We start from the raw sequence: 20,732 nt of genomic DNA, 5'->3' as shown, positions 1-20,732 counted from the left end.
AATCACTATTGCAAGTTAGCACCACCCTAAAGCAAAACTTGTTGACCTTCTATTTCAGTCTCAACTGGTCCATAACTTACAAAACGAGCATTGTGTTCTGTTTAATAAGACTTTAAACTCACGATTGAGGCTGTAAAGTCACCCGGAGAGTGTTTAGTGAGCTCGTAAATCAAAAGAGCAGAAGGGTCGTTTTCTCATAGAGGCAACACAACTGGGTTTGTTTTTGCAGACAGAGAATACGCCTCCCTATAGACACATCCACACTGGCTTCACTATTCAGACCTGGAAGTAAGGATAACTGGACCAATTTATATAAAGCATGAGGTAATTAGTTCAATATCCCAAATATTACTTTACAACATAAAGTAAGTATTTAGAAAAGACTTAACCCTTGGGTAGACCTGGTTTCTACTAAGGACTCATTATTTAACATCAAATAGATTTCTGTGGATATCCTTTTTTACACACTTTTCCTTTTTCTTCTGGTCGTTTATTATGCACAGCCGGGTGACACTGCATCACTTCCCTGAGAAAGCTGCATGGACACACCATGGCGACACGGAGAGAGTCAAGCCTGAAGAACCCATCGGTTTCCTTTGTTATCGCCAATCAAGTTCACTGTTGACCATCAGGAAATGTGTCTGTTGCTAAAGGGCAGCAGTCACTATTGGCTCTGACACAGAAACATTAAGATGATTTGCATGAAATAAGCAAACAGAAACAAGAACAAACAAACAGAATAAATCTGTTTGTGCACAAAGCTAAAAATGAAATAAATTAACTGCAGGACAAAGAAACATGAGGTCAAGTCATCGTCAAAGGCTGGAGAAGAGAAGTCATAAATACACTTTGATAAAACAGCAATAAAACCATCAAGGCACAAGCAGGGCCACCAAGGCCAGTGCCCTATTTCACAAATTATAAAGAGTGCGGTCCAGTATTTATGACTTCTTTTCTTTATGGAATAATTAATGGAATACAAAAACAATATAAAAAGTCAATAAAAACACCCCGTCTGAAGAATGTGGATCTATAAAACAAGAGCCAACAATACTATGAAAAATATAAACCACATTTAAAATACTGAAAATCAAAGGTTCAAAGACACAGTTGTGGAACATAAAAGCCAGAAAAAGAAAGTGAAAAGCAAAATAAGTGAAACACACAAACACATTCGGCTGAGTCAGTCCCGTCTCCTCGCTTCTTTGGAAGTTAACAAATCTAATAAAGAAAGTTTTTTGGCTTTGATTGAATACGAAGGCTGTTAGTGTGTGAAGGACAGCTGAAGTAAAAGCTCCTGAAAACAAAGAGCAGCAGAGAAAATGTCTCCTGGATTTAGAGGAAACCTGCCGAGAGTTTGATGAAGCTTCAGGATCTGCAGACAGAAAGCCTAACCAAAATCCCTTTTTTACAAATATTTTTAGCTAACAACCTAACACAAACCCTTGTATATTTTTACCTGTCCCCTCCTCCTCAGGTCCCTCCTCCTCCTCCAGTCCCAGCTTGCTGACTAAGAGCCTCTCTCTGGAGCCGTCCTGCTCACCGTGCGGCCACCTGGGGGCGCTGGATGCCGACTCTTCGCAGCAGCCGAGCTCTGACCCGGGGCCGAGCTCTGACCCGGGGCCAAGCTCTTCCACATCAGGTCCCGCCTCCTTGGAGGGAGGGGCAGAGCTAGCAGAACGCCGTGGCTCTGCGAATGGGCTCCTGCTGGTGAATGACACGGGGCCGCCGGAGCTGCCAGCTACCACAATTACACCACCGAGCAAGAGCAGGCCGCCGCTGCCGGGACCTAAACCTCAGGGTAAGAATTTGATTCACTTTTTTTTTTTTTTTTTAAATACATCCATGAGGTCATCGCTCACCTGTAACTCCGCCTTCCACAGTGCCACCGAAACCCCCCCACCTCCAGCAGCAGACAGGGGTTTCCAGGCCGCGCCCCCGAGCACCAGAAAAGCCCCTCCCACCTACACCCCCCTGCAAACCCCTCCCAGCGGACCCTCGGGCAGGCCGACCTCCACCTATTCGTGCAGACGGCACCGCCTCCCCCACCTGTGTCTTGTCACTCATCGAGAAGTTTGAGCGGTGAGTTCTGATTGGTTAAGGAGGAGTGATGTCATTATATGAGTCTTTTCTGTTTGTTTATTGTTTGTTTGTTTACAGGGAACAGATCATTGTGGTTCCTGACATCACCGGTGGGGCGCTGTGTCCCCGCCTCTCCGACCCCCCCTCCTCTCTGTCATCCTCCCGACCTTCATCACCAGCATCATCACTGGCCCCGCCCCTCCCTGAAGAGGAGCCGTCCTGTGAGCTCACGAGCCACGACGACATCACACAGGGGGATGAGGGTGGGCCTGAGGGTGAGGATGAGGGGGGAGTGGGTGATCTACCTGATGAGGAAGATGACAATAATGGCGATGACGTTGATGACGATGAAGACGATGATGATGAAGAGCTGGCGGCTGCTTGCCGGGACGATCACCATCACAAGCGTCTGTCCATGGAGTCGGGTTACAGCCCCTCAGAGAAACATGTAGAGGATGATGTGGTTGCCGTGGAAATGAGGGAGCAGCAGCTGCAGCCGGCACTGCTTGACCAATCAGAGTTGCCCTCCGAGCGTCTGTCCCTCCCCTCCTCGCAGACGGACGGCAAGCTGGCCAATCGAGACAGCGGCATCGACAGCATCAGCTCTCCCTCGCACAGCGAGGAGCTCTGCTTCGCGGGTGTGGATGATGGGGGCGTGGCCTATCAGTGCAGCCCCGCCCTTTTGCCCAGACTCTCCAGCTCATCCTCGTATGCTGGGGAGGGAGGTGAGGGGGAGGGGGAAGAGGGGGACCCGAGGGCAGGTGCGAGGCGGAGGAGGGAGTTTTCAGAGGAGGGAGACAGCGACCTGGAGGAGGAGGAGGCGGAGCTAACTCTGGTGCTGGCCCCTCCCAAGACAGACCGACAGGACTCTGCTGAGGTGAGGATTCAGGTGGTCTAACCATGTGGTCTACATCCTCAGGCTGATGTTCGTGAGCCGTTACACATCTGTAATTTCGTTTTGGATGAAACTGAGAATGGTTACAAAAAGATGGGTTTTAGAACAGACGCTTTCACTTTTCATGGAAATAACTGTTCCACCAATAGGAATCTTGGACAACATGTGGGAGTTTAAAAAGGTCGACAGGGGTCAATAAATACACAGAGGAGATTGATCTGGAAAACACGGGGCTATGTTTCAGGTTCCTGTGCAGGCCCGCGTCCTCATACAGATGTTTTACATGATCGACGCAGCTGCAGGCTTCAAACACTGGTTTGTGTTGAATATCTGCATTTAGACTCTTTATTAAAGTAATAGTACAGGATCAAAATATAAATATAATATAAGTATTAATATAATGCATATAAAAACACGGGAAAATATAACATAATAAATTATATTATTATAATAAGTATTTCTAATGCATTCAATTCTGGTTATGATCTCACTTACTTACGCTACTAAAAACCCACCAATGGGTGGTTTTTTCCACACCTGCTTTAGTTTAGTTACAGTTGAGAATATATTTAAATATGAGAACAAATTTAATTACTAACGGTGTGAACCATTAGAAGCGCAATAGGAAGAACAGATGTAATGACAACAATGTCCTGTATGTGGTTCGGCTCATATCATCACCAAATATTTATGGTAACTATTATTATATCTGTGTTTTCTGTTACCACAACAACCCCCAGCCGGTCGCGGCAGATAGCCGCCCCTCCCTGAGCCTGGTTCTGCCTGAGGTTTCTTCCTGTTAAAAGGGAGTTTTTCCTTCCCACTGTCGCCAAAGTGGTTGCTGATTGGGGGTCGTCTGATTGTTGAGTTTCTCTGTAATACTGTAGGTTCCCTTACATTACACTATTAAGCGCCTTGAGGTGACTGTTGTTGTGATTTAAAACTGAATTGAATTGTTATTGGTAAGCAGGGATCTATAAATCATAAGCCTAAGTGGCTGAATTAGTGCTAAATATGTTAAAAATGATTTGGGGTGTTTACAACTGAATGGAAATCAAAGGCAGTCACACTGTTTGCAAATACACAGAAAAAGAAACTACTTTTATTTGAAGTAAATATTTGAATGTATGAATCTTGGTATCCTAAGTAGTTTATAGGTTTCAAGGTCGTTGAGTAGTATTTAGAGCATTACAGTCATAGTAATGCTACCGTCTTTATTGTATGATGCCATCCATAATAATTCAACATCGTTATTATATCTATGTCCTAAACCTAGCTATATCGTTTAATGTTATAATAATGATAATAACAATGCGAATGAATGAAAACTCTCTCTGACTTGAACTTGGGTCTCTGTCCAGCCTCCAGGTTTGGGCGTTTTTGCCTTTAAAAGAGGAAAATATTTACTGTGCACTCACTCGTTTAACTGTCTCTGTGTCCAGATGTCTGTCCAGCAGAGGGTCTTCAACATCGCCAATGAGCTGCTGCACACAGAGATTGCCTACGTCTCAAAGCTCCACCTGCTGGACCAGGTGAGTCGAGAGTGAGTCTCCTCAGCCTGTGAGCCAATAGGAAGAGGAGCTGCCCACCACACTAGGCTTAGCTTACCTAGCTGTCAGTCGCTCGCAGGTCGTCTCCTCCTGGTAGAATCAGTTTGTCTGTTAGCCGACTTTCACGTCACTGAGCTGTCACTGTTGCCATGGAAACCCCACAGTATTCCCACTGCAGGCTTGGCGGGTGTGAACTTTTTCCTGTTGTGAGAAATATCAGCCCGACTGAAGCCATCTCCTCCCACAGGTTTTCTGTGCCAGACTCCTGGAGGAGGCTCGGTCTCGCTCCTCCTTCCCCTGTGATGTCGTTCTGGGGATCTTCTCCAACATCTGCTCAATCTACTGTTTCCACCAGCAGTTCCTGCTGCCGGCGCTGCAGAAACGCATGGAGGAGTGGTGAGCCTCCATCTCCTCTTCCTCTTCTCCTGCTCCTCCTCAGGAGCTCCTCTCACTCCCTTCCTCTTTGTTCCCACAGGGACTTAAACCCGCGGATCGGTGACATCTTACAGAAGCTGGCCCCCTTCCTGAAGATGTACGGCGAGTACGTGAAGAACTTTGACCGAGCCATGGAGCTGGTGAACATCTGGATGGAGAGATCGACTCAGTTCAAGACCATCGTTCAGGAGATACAGGTACATAATCCAAATCTTTACAGGACATAAATGATCTGCTGCTGACGGCTCTGCACCAGATACCACAGGGACCTTCAGAGGTCTGCAGCCTCCAGGCTGCTCAGGGCGTCCTGTTTTGGCTCATTAGTTTAAGATCATCACACGTTGTTGTGTACAAACGTGTGCTTGATGTTTCTGTGCAGAGGGAGGAGCGCTGTGGGAACCTGACTCTGCAGCACCACATGTTGGAGCCGGTTCAGAGGATTCCTCGCTATGAGCTGCTGCTCAAAGATTACCTCCACAGGCTGCCAGAGGACGCCCCGGACTACAGGGACGCCCAGAGTATGAAAACAAACGCACAAAAACACGACTGCCTTGAGTTCTCTAGGCCACCAAATAGTGTCAACCGTGCATTATTAATAGAATCTAGACAAAAATATATTGTATTTTCTTTAGTTTACTATTATCATTGCCTGTTATTCTGTTATATATTAAAGTCCTTAACCTGTAGAAACAGAAATTCTCTGCTAGAAACGAGATGAAAAGGATAACTGAATTTATGAGTAGGAAAAATGAACCACTTTAATATGTGGAGGAAATCACAGCTACCCACGAGCAGGATGCAGCACCTCAACAAAAGTGTAAAAAAAAAAAAGAAAAGCAATTGTCAGCAGCTCTCTGACTGAGTGCATCATCTGCTGGGAAATTTGGTTAATGTGGTGCAAAACAAGCTAAACAGACACTTCAGGAAGCCTGATATAACTGATGTGATGGAGCTTCCTGCAAAGCCCAAACCCACAAGACGATACAATCAAAAGAACTGTCAACATGCCAGACGGCGTATCTGATTACAGGTGTGTCTTTAAACGTCAGCTTTGTTTTTGAGCACAAAATATTTTAAAAACACTGGTTTAGGCTAAAAATGAGAGCTCGGACATGTTCCAGGCTCTAGTCTTGAAATGTTCTTCGATTATAAAACAGAGACACTTGTGTGCGATCAAGTGTGTTTAAAAACCTTAAAGAACAGGCCAGTGAAAACCAAAAGGCCCAGTTAGATTAGATTTGGCTGTTTGCACATGCAGCGTCGTCCTCTCGGACATTATTAGATCCCTAGAGGAAGTCCCGTTCTGAGCGCTTGCACTGTGATTTCACCGTGAATCTCAGACATGTTCAGAGGCTTCTGTTTCAAACTGAGAGCGAAGGATCGCCGGTACTGATAAGAGCTGCATGTTTGGCTGTGACTGATCAGTTTTCAGTTGAAATTTCCAGTTTAAGAGCTGTAACGTCCTGAGGTGCCCGAGGATCTGAACCGTGGTGCTGTCATGCCGATTCAGAGCAGAACGAAAACACAAGAACTTTTTGGCTATAAAATAAAACCTTCAGGTAGAAGGATCGCTGTTTCCACACACTGTAGGACTTCAAATGAAAGATCTGAAAGATCTAAAAGAGCTGCTGTGCTGAAAACAGGCCAGAGTTGTACCAGAGCGTGAACCTGAATATGAGATCAGGCAAATATGAATCGAGTAAAGCTTTTGAATGTTTTTGATCACACTTCAAACAGTTTATGTAATAATTCTGATACACTATCTTGCCAAAAGTATTCACTCATCCATCCAAATCATTGAATCCAGGTGTTCCAATCACTTCCAGGACCACAGGTGTATAAAATCAAGCACCCAGACATGCAGACTGCTTCTGCAAGCATTTGTGAAATAACAACTCGCTCTGAGCTCACTGAACTCCAGCGTGGTACCTTGATAGGATGCTACCTGTGCAACAAGTCCAGTCGTGGAATTTCCTCAAATTAAATTACATCAGCTGATAGTGGTATTATAACAAGGTGGCAGTGATTGGGAACGATAGCAACTCAGCCATGAAGTTGTAGGCCAGGTAAAATCACAGAAAGGTCACAGAGATCACCAACTTTCTGCAGAGTCAGTCGCTACAGTCCTCCAAACTCTGTGTGCCCTTCAGATTAGCTCAAGATCAGTGCGTGGAGAGCTTCATGGAATGAGCTTCTACAGCCGAGCAGCTGCAGCTGAGCCTTACATCAGCAGGTGCGATGCAAAGCAACAGATGCAGCACCACCACTGGACTGTAGAGCATGGAGAAATGGTCTCTGGAGTGATGGCCCCTTCCTGTTCCAACATGACTGCGCACCAGTGCACAAAGCAAGGTGCATAAAGACATGGGCGAGAGAGCCTGCACAGCGTCCTGACCTCAACCCAACAAGACACCTCTGGGAGGAATTAGAGCAGAGACTGTGAACCAGGTCTTCTTGTCCAGCATCAGTGTCTGACCTCACAAATGCTCGTCTAGAAGAACAATTAAAAATTCAGATAAGCACCCCTTAACCTTCATAAAGCATTCCCAGAAGAGTTGAAGCTCTGGGTGGGACAACATTATATTAAACTCTATGGAATAATAATGGGACACTACTCGACTTCGTGTGTGTGAAAGCAGACAAGCAAGTACTTTTGGCAATATAGTGTAACTGCAGACTTTAGTTTGGGTTCATCAGCTCCTTCTACGGAGCAAACTTTGGGCTTCAGGGAGCGCTGCTGCACAGAGAAGCTAGAAGCCAGAGTATTTGGTAGCCTCGCCCTCATTGGTTCCTGGGTCTCTGTGTGTCTGAGCTACTGGCTCATGTAACTGTCCTCTCTCTCCTGCAGAGTCTCTGGAGCTGATCGCCACAGCAGCCGAACACTCCAACGCTGCCATCAGGAAGATGGTAAGATACTCTCACACATTCGACACCCGGAGCTGTGAGCCATAATCACCCCCGTCTGCCGCTGTTCACACCACATCACTCAGATAAATGTTGCCCGGGATAGATTAAAGCTCAACTTTTACTTCATCTTTAATTAAACTCTCCTGATTACGCTCATTAACTGCCCGAAGCTCCTGGTAAACACGACTGCTGCTTCAAAGGTTGGTTTATACTTCAGGTTCGAGTCTGCCTGAAGAACGTCGGGTACCCAGGTGGGTTTGCAGAGGTCTCTCAGCGATGGCGTGATTAGTATGGTTAATGTAAACAAGAGCATGAGAAGCAGAAATGTGGATTCATGGAGTTCAGGCTGGTTTTTGCTGTAATGACTCAGAGGTCTGAGCCTCTCCACCTCCTCTCAGCGGGATGTTTGCCGTCGTCTCTAATCAGCTGTGACTGATTAAAGGAAAGCCGCTGCTGCTGATGTGAGCCGGTTTCACTCAGCTGACAGCTTTTTGGAGATTTGTGCAGGAGGCAGTGAGAAAACGCGACATAATCAGACGAGGACGTGTGAGTGGCATTAAACAAGCTTTACAGGGAAGCTAATACTAAGAATACACTACAGCCGCTCATGGCGTTCAGTTAGACAGAGCTTAACTTCTGGACATTGGTCCAGACCCGATCAGGGTTACCATGCTTACATTTTTCATATACTGCATTTCCTCCAACTTAGAAACGTGAGATGTACAGCTCAGATGGAGGGTTTGGACACAAAGTCAGAGGCAAAGCTCAGATGGTTTGGACATGTGCAGAGGAGGGAGGGTGGACGTGTTGCTGAAGATGGAGCTGCCAGGCAGGAGGAAATGAGGAAGACCACAGAGAAGATGGATAGAGTTGTGGTGACCCCTAAAGGGAGCAGCTGAAAGAAGAAGAAGAAGAAGAAGAAGAAGAGGGCAGTTCCTTCAACCATTTTGCTGTGATTTGCCAGACTCCAGCTGTTTCCTTTCAGCCAAACATCAAATATTTTTACAGTGTTTTCCATCAGGCAGTGATAGCAGATTACTCCAGACCAGTACATATGTGTAGTATGTGCCCTCTCTGCACTTTAACCCTGTAAAGCCTGAACCATGAAATAAGATGTAACATTTTTGCTACATCTGGCTCTTGTTTTACAGTTTGGTGCTCACAGTTTGTTCATCTGAAACAAAAACATAAAAGGAGTTTGGGTTTAAAGAAAATCACACCGATGATGTAGATGTCTCAAAGCTCGTGTGTCACATGGTGTTTTAGGGTTTTAGGGTTAAAACCTAAACTGAAAGCGCTCCATTCGAACCCTGATCTGTAGAGTCACCTCAGAGGGGATCCAGACTTCCTGTAGAGAAACTCATTTCAGGATGTCAGGTCGTCTCCCGGCTGACGACTCGCTGGAAACGCTAGAACTTTGCCTTCAGGCTCCACAGCTGTCCTAGTAATCTCACAGTTTGCCTTTTGTATCTTATATCTAAAATTTAGGTTTCCAGTGAACTTAAAATGCCCTAAAACCCTCATGTAGCATCGGCAGGAACATGAACCGCTAAGTGATTCTTTTATGTCTCTGCCAGGAGCGAATGAGGAAGCTGTTGAAGGTGTATGAGTTGTTGGGAGGAGAAGAAGACATTGTTAACCCAACTAACGAGCTCATTAAAGAGGGACACATCCTCAAGCTGTCCAATAAGAACGGGACCACGCAGGACAGATACCTGATACTGGTACTTCCCTGTCTGTGTCTCCTTCTCAGTGCTTTACAGAGTTCATAGGGTCATAGTAACAGTAATAAGCGACACCTGCCTCTCTCTGCAGTTCAATGACAGGTTACTGTATTGCGTCCCGAAGCTGCGTCTGATTGGTCAGAAGTACAGCGTCCGAGCCCGAATCGACGTGGACGGCATGGAGGTGAGCTCTCCGGCTTTTCTCACTGAAGACACTGTTAGACTCAGTGTTTTTGCATTCAGCCTTCAAACACCTTAAGCGCTCAGTAAAGTCAAGAATATTAATGTGATCTACAGACTAATAACAACTAGACGAGCACTCGTTCAGTGTCCGAGCTTCATAAAGTTGGCCTGGTGGGGTTTTGTGTTGTCTTCCAGAGACACAGACACGCGGTATTAAAACGTGCATCCACCTCAGCTTTAACTGTCGAATAGAACTAACAATGATAAAGCGAGATCAGAGAGGATGATGATGAGCGTGCTCAGATTTAGCCTGAATATTTTTAACAAGCTAACAGAGAATTTCCCGCCTGTGTCCTCAGCTGAAGGAGACGAGCAGTGTTGCTGTCGCCAGGACGTTCCTGGTGTCGGGGAAACAGAGATCCCTGGAGCTGCAGGCCAGGTACAAACACCTACAGAGACAGAAGCACACTCAGTCCTGCAGGAGGACTCACTGTAATCAGAATCTGTCTCCCAGGATAAAAACACACTGAAGTTTGTTTCTCAGGTCGAGTTTTGCTCCTCGAAGATTTGACTGATTTTCTGTTGGCTTTGCAGGACGGAGGAGGAGAAGAAAGACTGGATCCAGGTAAGTGGTGCTGATGCAGCGGGCGTAGATGATCCGATACTAGCACGTTAGAAACTGCGGACCTGATGGGCTCGTGGTGTGCTTTCAGTCAGCAGTGGCGAGTACTGTGAAGCAGGCACAGGGTCAAACATAAGGTCTGGGGGCCAGAATCGGCCTGGCAAAAGACTCCAATCCGGCCCAACAGACATCTTTGGACAATACAAAAGAGGACTTAATTTTTTAATGGATTTTACAGCTACGGGCCATTCGATCCCTATACAACCGTTGCAAGAGCTTGGTTCGCATTGCCGGCAATAAGTCGGACTCGTTCCCGGTGGGTGATGGGCTCCGCCAGGGCTGCCCTTTGTCTCCGGTTCTGTTCATAATTTTTATGGACAGGATTTCTAGGCGCAGCCAAGTGGCGGAGGGCTTTCGCTTTGGTGGCCTCAGAATCTCATCTCTGATTTTTGCAGATGATGTCGTTCTGTTGGCTTCATCGGGTGAGGGCCTCCAGCTCGCACTGGAACGGTTCGCAGCCGAGTGTGAAGCAGCGGGAATGAGGATCAGCACCTCCAAATCTGAGGCCATGGTTCTCAGCCGGAAAAGGGTGGAGTGCCCACTCCGGGTCGGGGATGAGTTCCTGCCCCAAGTGGAGGAGTTCAAGTATCTCGGGGTCTTGTTCGCGAGTGATGGGAGAAGGGAGCCGGAGATCGACAGACGGATTGGGGCTGCGGCTGCAGTAATGCGGACGCTGCACCGGTCCGTCGTGGTGAAGAGGGAGCTGAGTGTAAAAGCGAAGCTCTCAATTTACCGGTCGATCTACGTCCCTACCCTCACCTATGGCCACGAGCTGTGGGTAGTGACCGAAAGAACGAGATCGCGGATACAAGCGGCAGAAATGAGCTTCCTCCGAAGGGTGGCTGGCCTCTCCCTTACAGATAGGGTGAGAAGTTCGGCCATCCGGGAGGGGCTCAGAGTAGAGCAGCTGCTGCTCCACATCGAAAGGAGCCAGCTGAGGTGGTTCGGGCATCTGACAAGGATGCCCCCTGGGCGCCTCCTGGGTGAGGTGTTCCAGGCATGTCCCACCGGGAGGAGGCCCCGGGGCAGACCCAGGACACGCTGGAGAGATTATATCTCTCGGCTGACCTGGGAACGCCTTGGTATTCCCCCGGATAAGCTGGAGGAGGTGGCTGGGGAGAGGGAGGTCTGGGCCTCTTTGCTTAGGCTGCTGCCCCTGCGACCCGGCCCCGGACAAAGCGGATGAAGATGGATGGATGGATTTTACAGCTTGTCCAACTCACAAAGATGTCTCCCACAGCTGCTCTTAATGCACCAAAGTACTAAAGTATCAGATAAACTATATATAATATATACAATATTATTACAGGATAGTCTCGGTAACAAACTGCCTGAACTTTTCTGTAATTTTATACATTTATGTTTTTACAATTTAACCCCCAAAAGTTGTGCCTACAGATTTCTTTCATTATATATAATTACAGCAGCATTTATGTATTATGCAAAAATACTGAGACTGAGGCTGAAATCACACTTAAATTTGTTATATTGAGATATTACAGGGATTAAATGTGAAGATAAAGTGACAGGAAGAGGATTTTCACCATTCTGGCCCAAAGCCAGCTGTATGTGGCCCGCTGCTTTAGGACAAATTTCAACTTGACTGATAGTAATGAAGGATTTTCTTCTTCTTTTTTTAATGAAATCCACCCTTTACTTTGTTTACATTCAGGCCATCCAGGCGACCATCCAGAGGCACGAGCAGACGATGGAGAGTTTCCGACACTTGAACTGTTCACTCCGAGATGATGACTCCACGCCGCCTCACTCTCCGGTAACACAAACACTCAGCGACAAAATTGACCCCCTGACATGAAGAGTGGAGTTCTTGAAATCCCAGAAATCATTCAGTTGTGACTCATATTCTCCCGTCTCTGCCTCTCAGAGCTGTGCTGAGCTGGGGAAACGAGCTCCGACTCCCATCAGAGAGAAGGAAGTGACTCTGTGCATGAAGTGTCAGGAGCCATTCAACTCCATTACCAAGAGGCGCCACCACTGCAAAGCCTGTGGACACGTACGTTCTTCATCCATAACATCTGTCTGCAACACCTACAGACAATTTAAAATCCACAGCACTGGACGACACCAGCTGATGTTTGCAGCGTCTGCAACGCCAGTGTGATGTGTTACAACGCTCTCCACATTCAGACTGTTCCCAACACCAGCCCACATCTGTAGTGTCTGTGACATGTGCAGCATCCACAACACCTCCACCTGCTGCTCACATTTATTGTACCCAGCATATCAGTCATACATGAGCTGATGTGAACATCTGTCGTAGCCCAGCACCTGGATATTTGTAGTATCTGCAGCACGTGCCTGCCAGACGTTTGTGGCACAACAACATTTTCAGACTTTACACAGCGTTGTCATAGTTACCAATTGTGTGATGGTCTATGTCGACTCCAGGTGGTTTGTGGGAAATGCTCGGAGTTCCGCGCTCGCCTGTCGTACGACAACAACCGAGCCAACCGCGTTTGCATCGACTGCTACGCCACGCTCGTGGGCGTGTCGCCGTCTCCCGCCGGGCTGACCAGCAGCAGCCACAGAAGGCGCTCCATCCTGGAGGTGAGTGTGACCACGCTCTGACATCACCCGGCGTTTGCCTCTGTCAGATCTCCACGGATGGAGCCGCTTGCACATTTCAGGATTTCTCTTTTCAAAGATGCTCGACAGGTCGAGTGTCGCAGACAGCTGATTCTCTTCTCATCCATCTCTCGTTGCTATAGAAACAGGCCTCGTTGGCAGCAGAGAACAGTGTGATTTGTAGTTTTCTGCATCACATGGAGAAAGGAGGAGGGCGGGGCTGGCAGAAAGCCTGGTTCGTCATCCCCGAGAACGAGCCGCTGGTGCTCTACATCTATGGAGCTCCACAGGTACGCTATAAATTTACATTCATGTCAAATATATAAGAAGGCGCTTTCCTGTTAATCCAATTGAACAGGAACCGGCTGCAGTTCATACAGGGATCCAGTAGAGGTCGCTGCATCCCTGGATGGGAATGGAGATACAGTTAAATTTTTTAGCTGCACCTCCTTTCACCTCTGTCCTTTTTTTGTGAGCGCTCTGTACAAAACAGGAAATGCTGGGAGTTCTGGATTGTATTAGAAGCTCTCTGGTGGCATTGACAATCTGCAACCTTGCTAGTGCCCCCTACAGGCTTCTTTATTGATTACAGCCACAATATTAGCAAACACTGTCCTGCTGGAACATCAGCACCTCGTCCTATGGTGCCTTCTGTATGGAAGCCTGTTCCTGCCACTGAGGAAAACCTTTTTTGCCATCTGTAAGTCAGAATTTCAAGTTATTTCTCAGAAGTCGGATTTACTAAGATGAAGTTTGGAGATAATATCCCATAATTTTGATTTATGGATGATTTATTTGCAGTGGCAAAAAAAGCTTCCATACTTCTGTGAGGTCACAGAGGAAGCTTTGAAAAGCAAAATCACACTAAAAGTTCCTCCACTTTGTGTGACTCTGGTCAGGGAATAACTCTTTGTTTACATTATCAACCAATCAGAACACGGCAGACAGAAAATTATGATGGTGATGGAGGCTTCCAGTTTCTGTTCTGACTGGTCTGGTCTTTGACGTTGGGATGAAATCGAATTACACCCTCAATGAACTCAATTTATTCTTTTTCCCACAGGATGTGAAGGCGCAGCGCAGCGTGCCTCTGATTGGCTTCGAGGTCTCTCTGCCCGAGTCATGTGACCGCCTGGAGCGACGCCACGCCTTCAAGATCTCCCAGAGCCACCTGACCCTCTACTTCAGCGCCGACGGGGAAGAGCTGCAGCGGCGATGGATGGACATCCTGTCCAGGGCTGGGAGGGGGGAGGAGCTTCAGTTCCACCGACCAATTGTGGAGAGTCTTGAGGAGGAGGGGGAGGAGTTTGCAGCTGTGGCAGAGGAAGAAAACACGTGATTCTGTAGGACAAGGAATGATGGCGATGATGAAGATGGGGGCCTTTAAATGAGGATCAGTTGGAAACCAGAAAAGAAAACAAACTGTTGTAGCTAAAATATCTCACACACACACACACACACACACACTCTGCTCTCTCTGTGTATTTAAAGTTGCGTGGTTCGTCTGCATGATTCCTCCCGGCTGTCCACACGAGTTGGCGTCTCTCACTCTTTCTCTCTGTCTCACTTCACCTTTTTCTAACCAGTGTTGAATCGGCGTAGTGGGCGGAGCCTCTTCTGACAGTTGTCTCTCCTTTGAACAATCACGTCACACTCATTCGAGTGTCCTGCGTCACCATTTTCTTGATTTCAGCACTCCCACGAGCCTCAGCTTCATCCGGAGTTATGACATCACCGTCGCGTCCTATTTGAAATATTTCGTCCACAAAGACCCGAAAGTGAAACGATGAGAGCCGTAAGGAGCACGTGCACCGCTCATTCGCTGGTTTTTAAGTCATTATAGTAACAATTCAACATTTTTCTCCCTGCTGTCGCGCAGATAAACCAGAAGACGCCACCTCTTGTTTGTGGCCACTTTTTGATACTTCACAGAATAAATAAAAATTCAGTATAAAAACGATCCGCACATGAATTGATAAGGACAAGCGTTATTACTTTCAGCTGCTGCAAACCCCGAAGCTCTCTGATTGGACGTTTCCTGGACTTGATCAACAATAAAGCACATCGAACCAACCCCACTGCAAGTCCTCCGCCGCCCACACTTTAAGTTCATGTAACCGGATTTCTGGTGAGAGTCTCTCGCTGGTTTGTAACAGGTTTGGTGACTGGGAGCAAATAAAGTCACATTTCCTCTACAAGTAATCAGAGGTGTTACTTCCAGGGACTCATGTTGAGAAATTTAACCCTGCGTGGGATAAAATCCTCGTTTAGATCTGGTGGAAAAGCTGGTAGAAGAACTGAGCTCCTCAGCAGGCGTCACAGGAAATGGAAACGACTTTTAAATAAGTGTGATGTGTCTGAGTCAAACAGCAAAAACAACGTTTCAGAACCACGTTAGTCTTCTCCTGATGTCGTCTCCCGGCTGGATTAATCCTCTATGAGCTCCTGAGCATCCACAGAACATGCAGAATGTGCTCCAGCATAAAGCAGAGGAAGAACCCACAAACTGCAAGTAAAAAAAATCCATATGAAGATTCAAAACACAGTTATTATTTTGTATAAACACAAATATCTGACAAAACAGAGAAAATGTCAGGAGCGAGTAATCCGAGCATCCTTAAACTCCCACTTATAGTCAGATGAAAGCTGATTGGTTGTGGAAGTGTGACTCAGGTCCTGATTGAGAACAACAGGCTCCAAAGGTCAGACGTGTGAATCCCAAATGTAAGGTGAGGATGTGAATAAGCAGCAGGTTTCCTCCCTGCGTTAAAAAAGAAGCTGAGCTGTGCTAAAAAAGGTCGATGGTGGGAACAGCAGATTTGAAAAACACAAAGGAAGAATTGGACCGATGTTTCCTTCATCAATGCACTTAAATGACTTTTGGATTTTTACCGCCAATTTACCCCAGTGAAGAAATTCTGGCTTTCAACTTTTCAACCAATTGGAGGAAAGCAGCAGTTCCTCCGCAGCAGCCTCTGCTGTTGAGGTTTTAGCTGAAGCTTTCCTGCCCTCTGCTGGTAAAGTCCGGAACTGCAGTTAAAAAAATCCCTGATCCTGTTCCTCACAGACCTGCAGAAAGTAGCTCAACGTTTGAAGTTTTATTTAAACTTCTCAGTCTGAGATATTTTTTCATGTATTTATTTCCTGAGAGGATGATGTTTGTTTCTCAGAGTTCAAACAGTTTCTTCAGTCCGACAAAAAAAAAAAAAAAAAAAAGCTGAATCAGACAAACTGGAAGTTTCTTGTATTTATTTATGCTTAACAACTGAAGAGGTGTTATTAACTGTTCAGTCTTCTGCACAATAATAATATTATTAATAATAATGAGTTAAATGTTGATGATTGATTTTCAGATTTTCTTTTGAAATTAGGATTTTCTGCTCTTGATCTTCAGAGGTTGGTATGAAAGGACTTTGTATCTCCTGATTTTGACCAAGAAACTCTTTCTGATGCAGATACAGTCTCAGTTAAAATGACTAAAAATAAACATTTTGACTTCACATGTTCTGATTTTGACATAATGTCCTAAATTTAATAGACAGTTCTGTTAATGTTTCATTATTTAATCTGACTGCGGTACAAACGGCAACATTTTAATGTAACACTTTGCATTCAGGAAAGAAAAGCCTTTCGAGGAGGTTCTCGTGTAAATATGATTCAGTTTTTATAATTATTAGGTATGTAAGTCATGTGGTCCTGTTAAACTACAACCTCCAAAATACTTTGCTTTTGTGAATGCAAAATGTCAAACATATAATTTGGAAGAAGAAAATGTTTATGTGGAGCTGAAAGGATTTATTTTGAATTTCTAGCTGCTCCCAGTGTCTGATTTTTGTGTTTTTTAATGGCAGTAAAATGACTATTTTGGATTTTTAGATTGTTGATTCAGACATTTGAAGACTTGGACTCTGAGAAACTGACGTTTTCTGACTTTTATTGACCAGAAGATTTATACGATATAAAAAATAATAATGGAAATAATCGTCCAATGAAAGGACTCTTACGATGATGTTTTTTGGATGTATAAAGTTTGGATGTTTTTAAGGACAGAGTCTCTAACAGGTCCTGGACCGGACTGCGGACCTTCACGTCTCTCTGGGTCTGACCCATTCGGTATTTTGTTTCCTGAAATGAATCCAGCGATTAGATGGAGCCGATCTGAACAGAAATCAAAAGAAAAACTAAAGGCTTTTGTTGTTTTTCTTATTTTGACTTGCAGTGGTTCAGTATTTCTCTCTCTGTCTCTATAAACACATTTTGGACAAAGTGTTTTGATAGTGAAAAAAAAAGCAGATATTATGAATATTATTGTTACACTACGATGAACTGAAACGACTTGTTGTTGGATATTTCTGTGTTTATGAGTCTGGATTGTGTTGATGTTTGCTTGATGCAAGTTGATGCAAGAAGAAAACAAAGTAAAGATTTTGTAAATATATAATTTATTCTCCCGTGACCCTGTCAGGTCATGTGACTGTGTAAAGGTTAAAAGGTTAACGCTTGCTGTTCCTCCGCACAGCCAGAGCCACGCAGACGGTTCGAGGACTGATGGGGTGAAGGTTAAAGGAACAACCTGACGTTTCAGTGACGTCTGTAGCTGTGAGATCGAACACTGGAAGCAGGGGGAACCTGTTAGCGTAGAAAGGAAAAGAAAATACTGCCCGGCCAAAAAGAAACGTCACACACTCTTATGGTTTTCTGGACCGCCTTTAAATTTGTGGTTTGTGTCGACAAACCTGTGCATTGTCACAACACTTATTTCCATCCAGAGTTGTGGTCATTTATTGACAGCAAGGTCTTTGATGATTGAAGATTCGAATCCCTGTCTTAAAGATTCGGTTATGGTCTGGACTCTGTGGTGGCCAATCTGATTTGAGCCCGATGCATCCTGGCAAATCCAATCATTGACGTGGTCAGCTGACCTGTTCTAGGTCACGTAACATTGCTGAACCATGACCTGACCAACTGAAGAAACCCCAGATCATAGTCGTCATGACCTTTGTCCAGTGCTCCAGAGTCTGATCTTTATACTCCCTAACAAATCAAAGCCATTCTTTTCAATTAGCTTCACCAATAATTGTTTTCCTTAAGGGGACACAGATGTTTTGTCCCAATCACTGCGTGTGGAAATTGATTTTTTTTACACGTTCACCAAACATTGAAAGTGACAGCCGATCCCAATCGTTCAGCACATTTTTCAGACCACGTATCTTTTTTAAAGATGATGGTTCAACACTTTCTGGATAATTCTTAACCCAGTTCTATGATTTTCAGTATCTCCTTTGCTTGAAGCAATAATTTGACCTTCTAGTAAGAAAGTAACGTGTTTTCCATGACCCAGGATACGTCTTCTGACACAGTTTTAAAAAAATAAGAAGCTACTCATATTAATCACTGGACTAATTATACAGAGGATGGCTCTTGCCCATTTGCTTATTGAACTCTAGATAGTGACTTTCTTTTTGGTTTGGCAGTGGATAAACTTATAAGATGGCTGGTAGAGAGGAGTGCAGTATGTCGATGTGGTGGTTATCTTTGAGCGGAGTTTAAAAGACGACTCTTTTCCAGGACAGCTTTCTAAAGTTTTCTGTCAGAATTGATCAAAATTCTGCTCAAGATGGTGGAAGTTGTAAAATTGGACAGGAAGAAATACAAGTGAAGAAAGTTAAAAGAAGTTGAAGAGTAATTGCAACAGGCTGCATGCAGCTGCTTTGCCTCGTTAACAGACTGTTAATCAGTTATTGGTGGTCGCTGATAAAGCTAAAATACCAAAGATGTGCTTGTTCCTGCTCCTCCTTTCACTTTCTGCTGGACCGTCACAGTTTAAAGGCCAAGCTACTCATCAAAAATCAGTCAAAATCATGAAACTTGTGTTAGTTATCGAGCTAATGACACGCAGCTGCTTTCTCTTAATGTAAAATGCAAATGAATAGGTTGGAAAAGCTAAGCTAACAGTTCCCCTTTGCTTCCACAGTTTGTGCTAAGCTACATGCTAACCAGAGCAGAATCTCTGGGAAGCGTTTCGTGATTCTGCATTACACAAACTTTCCTCTCAAAATGTGGAAGCTTTTCTTTAGCTTCTACCTCACCGCCTCGCTATCTGGTGCTCAGTCTGCACGTGGCTCTGGTTGCTACAGTGTGTTTTTTAGCGTGTTTTTGGCATGCAAAGCAGTGATAATGGAAGGAAATGGCCAGTAACTCAGCCTTATATAGCTCCCATCATCATCAACTGTTTTGATGTGGTGAAAAATGTGTTGCGTGGTCAATGCTTAAGTTGCTTCTTTTTGTTTGAGTTTTACTGAATCTTTTCTGTTGCCAGAGATCATTGCAGACTGGATTAAACTGTTCCTCACTGGTTCTGACGACAGTATATAAAGATGGACATAGCCACCATGAAGTTAGCCATTGGTTTGTGTGGAATCCATAGATACTGGATAATTAATGCTAAATAGCAAATTAAAGTAGTACAATTTCACTTAAAAAACAAGTCATAATATGTATAAGATAATTTTATTACATGAAAACTGTCAATTTGGTTCACTCATTGGATTTGAATTTGTTGGCTGTAACGTCTTTGTAGAGATTCTTCTGCCAATCAAAGTAGGGACGCCTCTAATACTGACAACTTAAGTATAACTAAGTTCACCCCACTACAGTTTTTATAAAGGTTTAAATTAGCCACAGAGACCAAACCCATGTTGTGGACCAGGGCGTAAACATGTTTGTTTCTGCTGTACACTCAGACATTTTAACATGGGAGACTCACTGTTGTAGGCCGCCTCAAGTGGCCAGGTGAGGAACTGCAGTTTAAAAACAATGGGTACTTTTTTGGGTACTAAAATAGTTCAAACCAAGCATGCTTGGTTTGAACTATTTTAGTACCCAAAAAAGAAACTATTTTAGTTTTTGAAGCAGTTTAAAGAAATATTTGTATCCGCCTCAGCCCCTGATGCGGTTTGTAGTTTCAGAGCAGTGAAATGCTGGTGCTGGTCTAGGATCAGTTATTCTGTCCAAAGAAGAGAAACTGGCTTCTGTGTAAAAACTCCTCTAGTTCTGATTTTTGCCTTACAGCTTCTGAACTCTTCTTTGTGCCAATTCAGATGGGTGTCAGTATTTAGCCTTTCAGTCTGCAGCTTTATATTTATTTGTTATTTTATTCCAAAGGTGTTATTACTGCTTTTATTGCTCTTTTTATTATTATTATTTTAATTTTTTTGTTTTCTTTGGGGCAGTTCTGATGTGATCACAGGGGCGTTTGTGCTGTGGACTGTTAATGGCTGACGTTCCCACACCTCTGGTGTAACAGCAGCACCGTTGTGTATTCTTCTCCTTCATGTTGTACTTAGAAGTATATTGTTATTATTGATTGAGTATTGATTGATTGCAGGTTATTGGTTAGTGGCCGGCCACTGCCTTCCATGCTGTCGATGTCTGTTTCCCATCATGCCCCCTCTGTAAGAAGATAAAATGACAAGTGTTATAAATAAAATAAAAGTATAAAAACTGATGTGAAATGTCTGTCTGGATTTTCATATGTTGTCACTACTACTGCTGACATATTCAGAAAACTTTATTGAAATGTTGGGCAAATATTTACAGCTGAAGCAACAGCAAAAACAACAGCGCCATCTAGTGATGACAAAGAGCAATACAGCGTAGGGAGTTGAAAACAGAAAACATTGAATACA

General features: G+C 44.8%; 1 protein-coding gene across 2 annotated transcripts in view; it reads left to right on the top strand.

The window, feature by feature from the left end:
* Positions 1-20,551, top strand: part of fgd1 (FYVE, RhoGEF and PH domain containing 1) — a 41,237-nt gene extending 20,686 nt beyond the window's left edge. For both annotated transcript variants that reach the window (XM_026154005.2, XM_026154004.2), the window contains exons 2-18: positions 1,478-1,801; positions 1,884-2,082; positions 2,161-2,959; positions 4,420-4,509; positions 4,775-4,923; positions 5,003-5,159; positions 5,342-5,480; positions 7,811-7,869; positions 9,447-9,593; positions 9,685-9,777; positions 10,136-10,215; positions 10,371-10,401; positions 12,131-12,232; positions 12,344-12,472; positions 12,868-13,026; positions 13,188-13,334; positions 14,108-20,551. In XM_026154005.2, the coding sequence (XP_026009790.1) occupies positions 1,478-1,801; positions 1,884-2,082; positions 2,161-2,959; positions 4,420-4,509; positions 4,775-4,923; positions 5,003-5,159; positions 5,342-5,480; positions 7,811-7,869; positions 9,447-9,593; positions 9,685-9,777; positions 10,136-10,215; positions 10,371-10,401; positions 12,131-12,232; positions 12,344-12,472; positions 12,868-13,026; positions 13,188-13,334; positions 14,108-14,383 (3,080 nt within the window). In that variant the 3' untranslated portion in view covers positions 14,384-20,551. The remainder of the gene's footprint in view (positions 1-1,477; positions 1,802-1,883; positions 2,083-2,160; positions 2,960-4,419; positions 4,510-4,774; positions 4,924-5,002; positions 5,160-5,341; positions 5,481-7,810; positions 7,870-9,446; positions 9,594-9,684; positions 9,778-10,135; positions 10,216-10,370; positions 10,402-12,130; positions 12,233-12,343; positions 12,473-12,867; positions 13,027-13,187; positions 13,335-14,107) is intronic.
* The last annotated feature ends 181 nt before the right edge of the window (positions 20,552-20,732 follow it).

This window comes from Astatotilapia calliptera, chromosome 20 (genome assembly GCF_964374335.1).
Source record: "Astatotilapia calliptera chromosome 20, fAstCal68.1, whole genome shotgun sequence".
NCBI classification, from domain to species: Eukaryota; Metazoa; Chordata; class Actinopteri; order Cichliformes; family Cichlidae; genus Astatotilapia; species Astatotilapia calliptera.
This window is presented reverse-complemented; position numbering and strand designations above follow the sequence as displayed.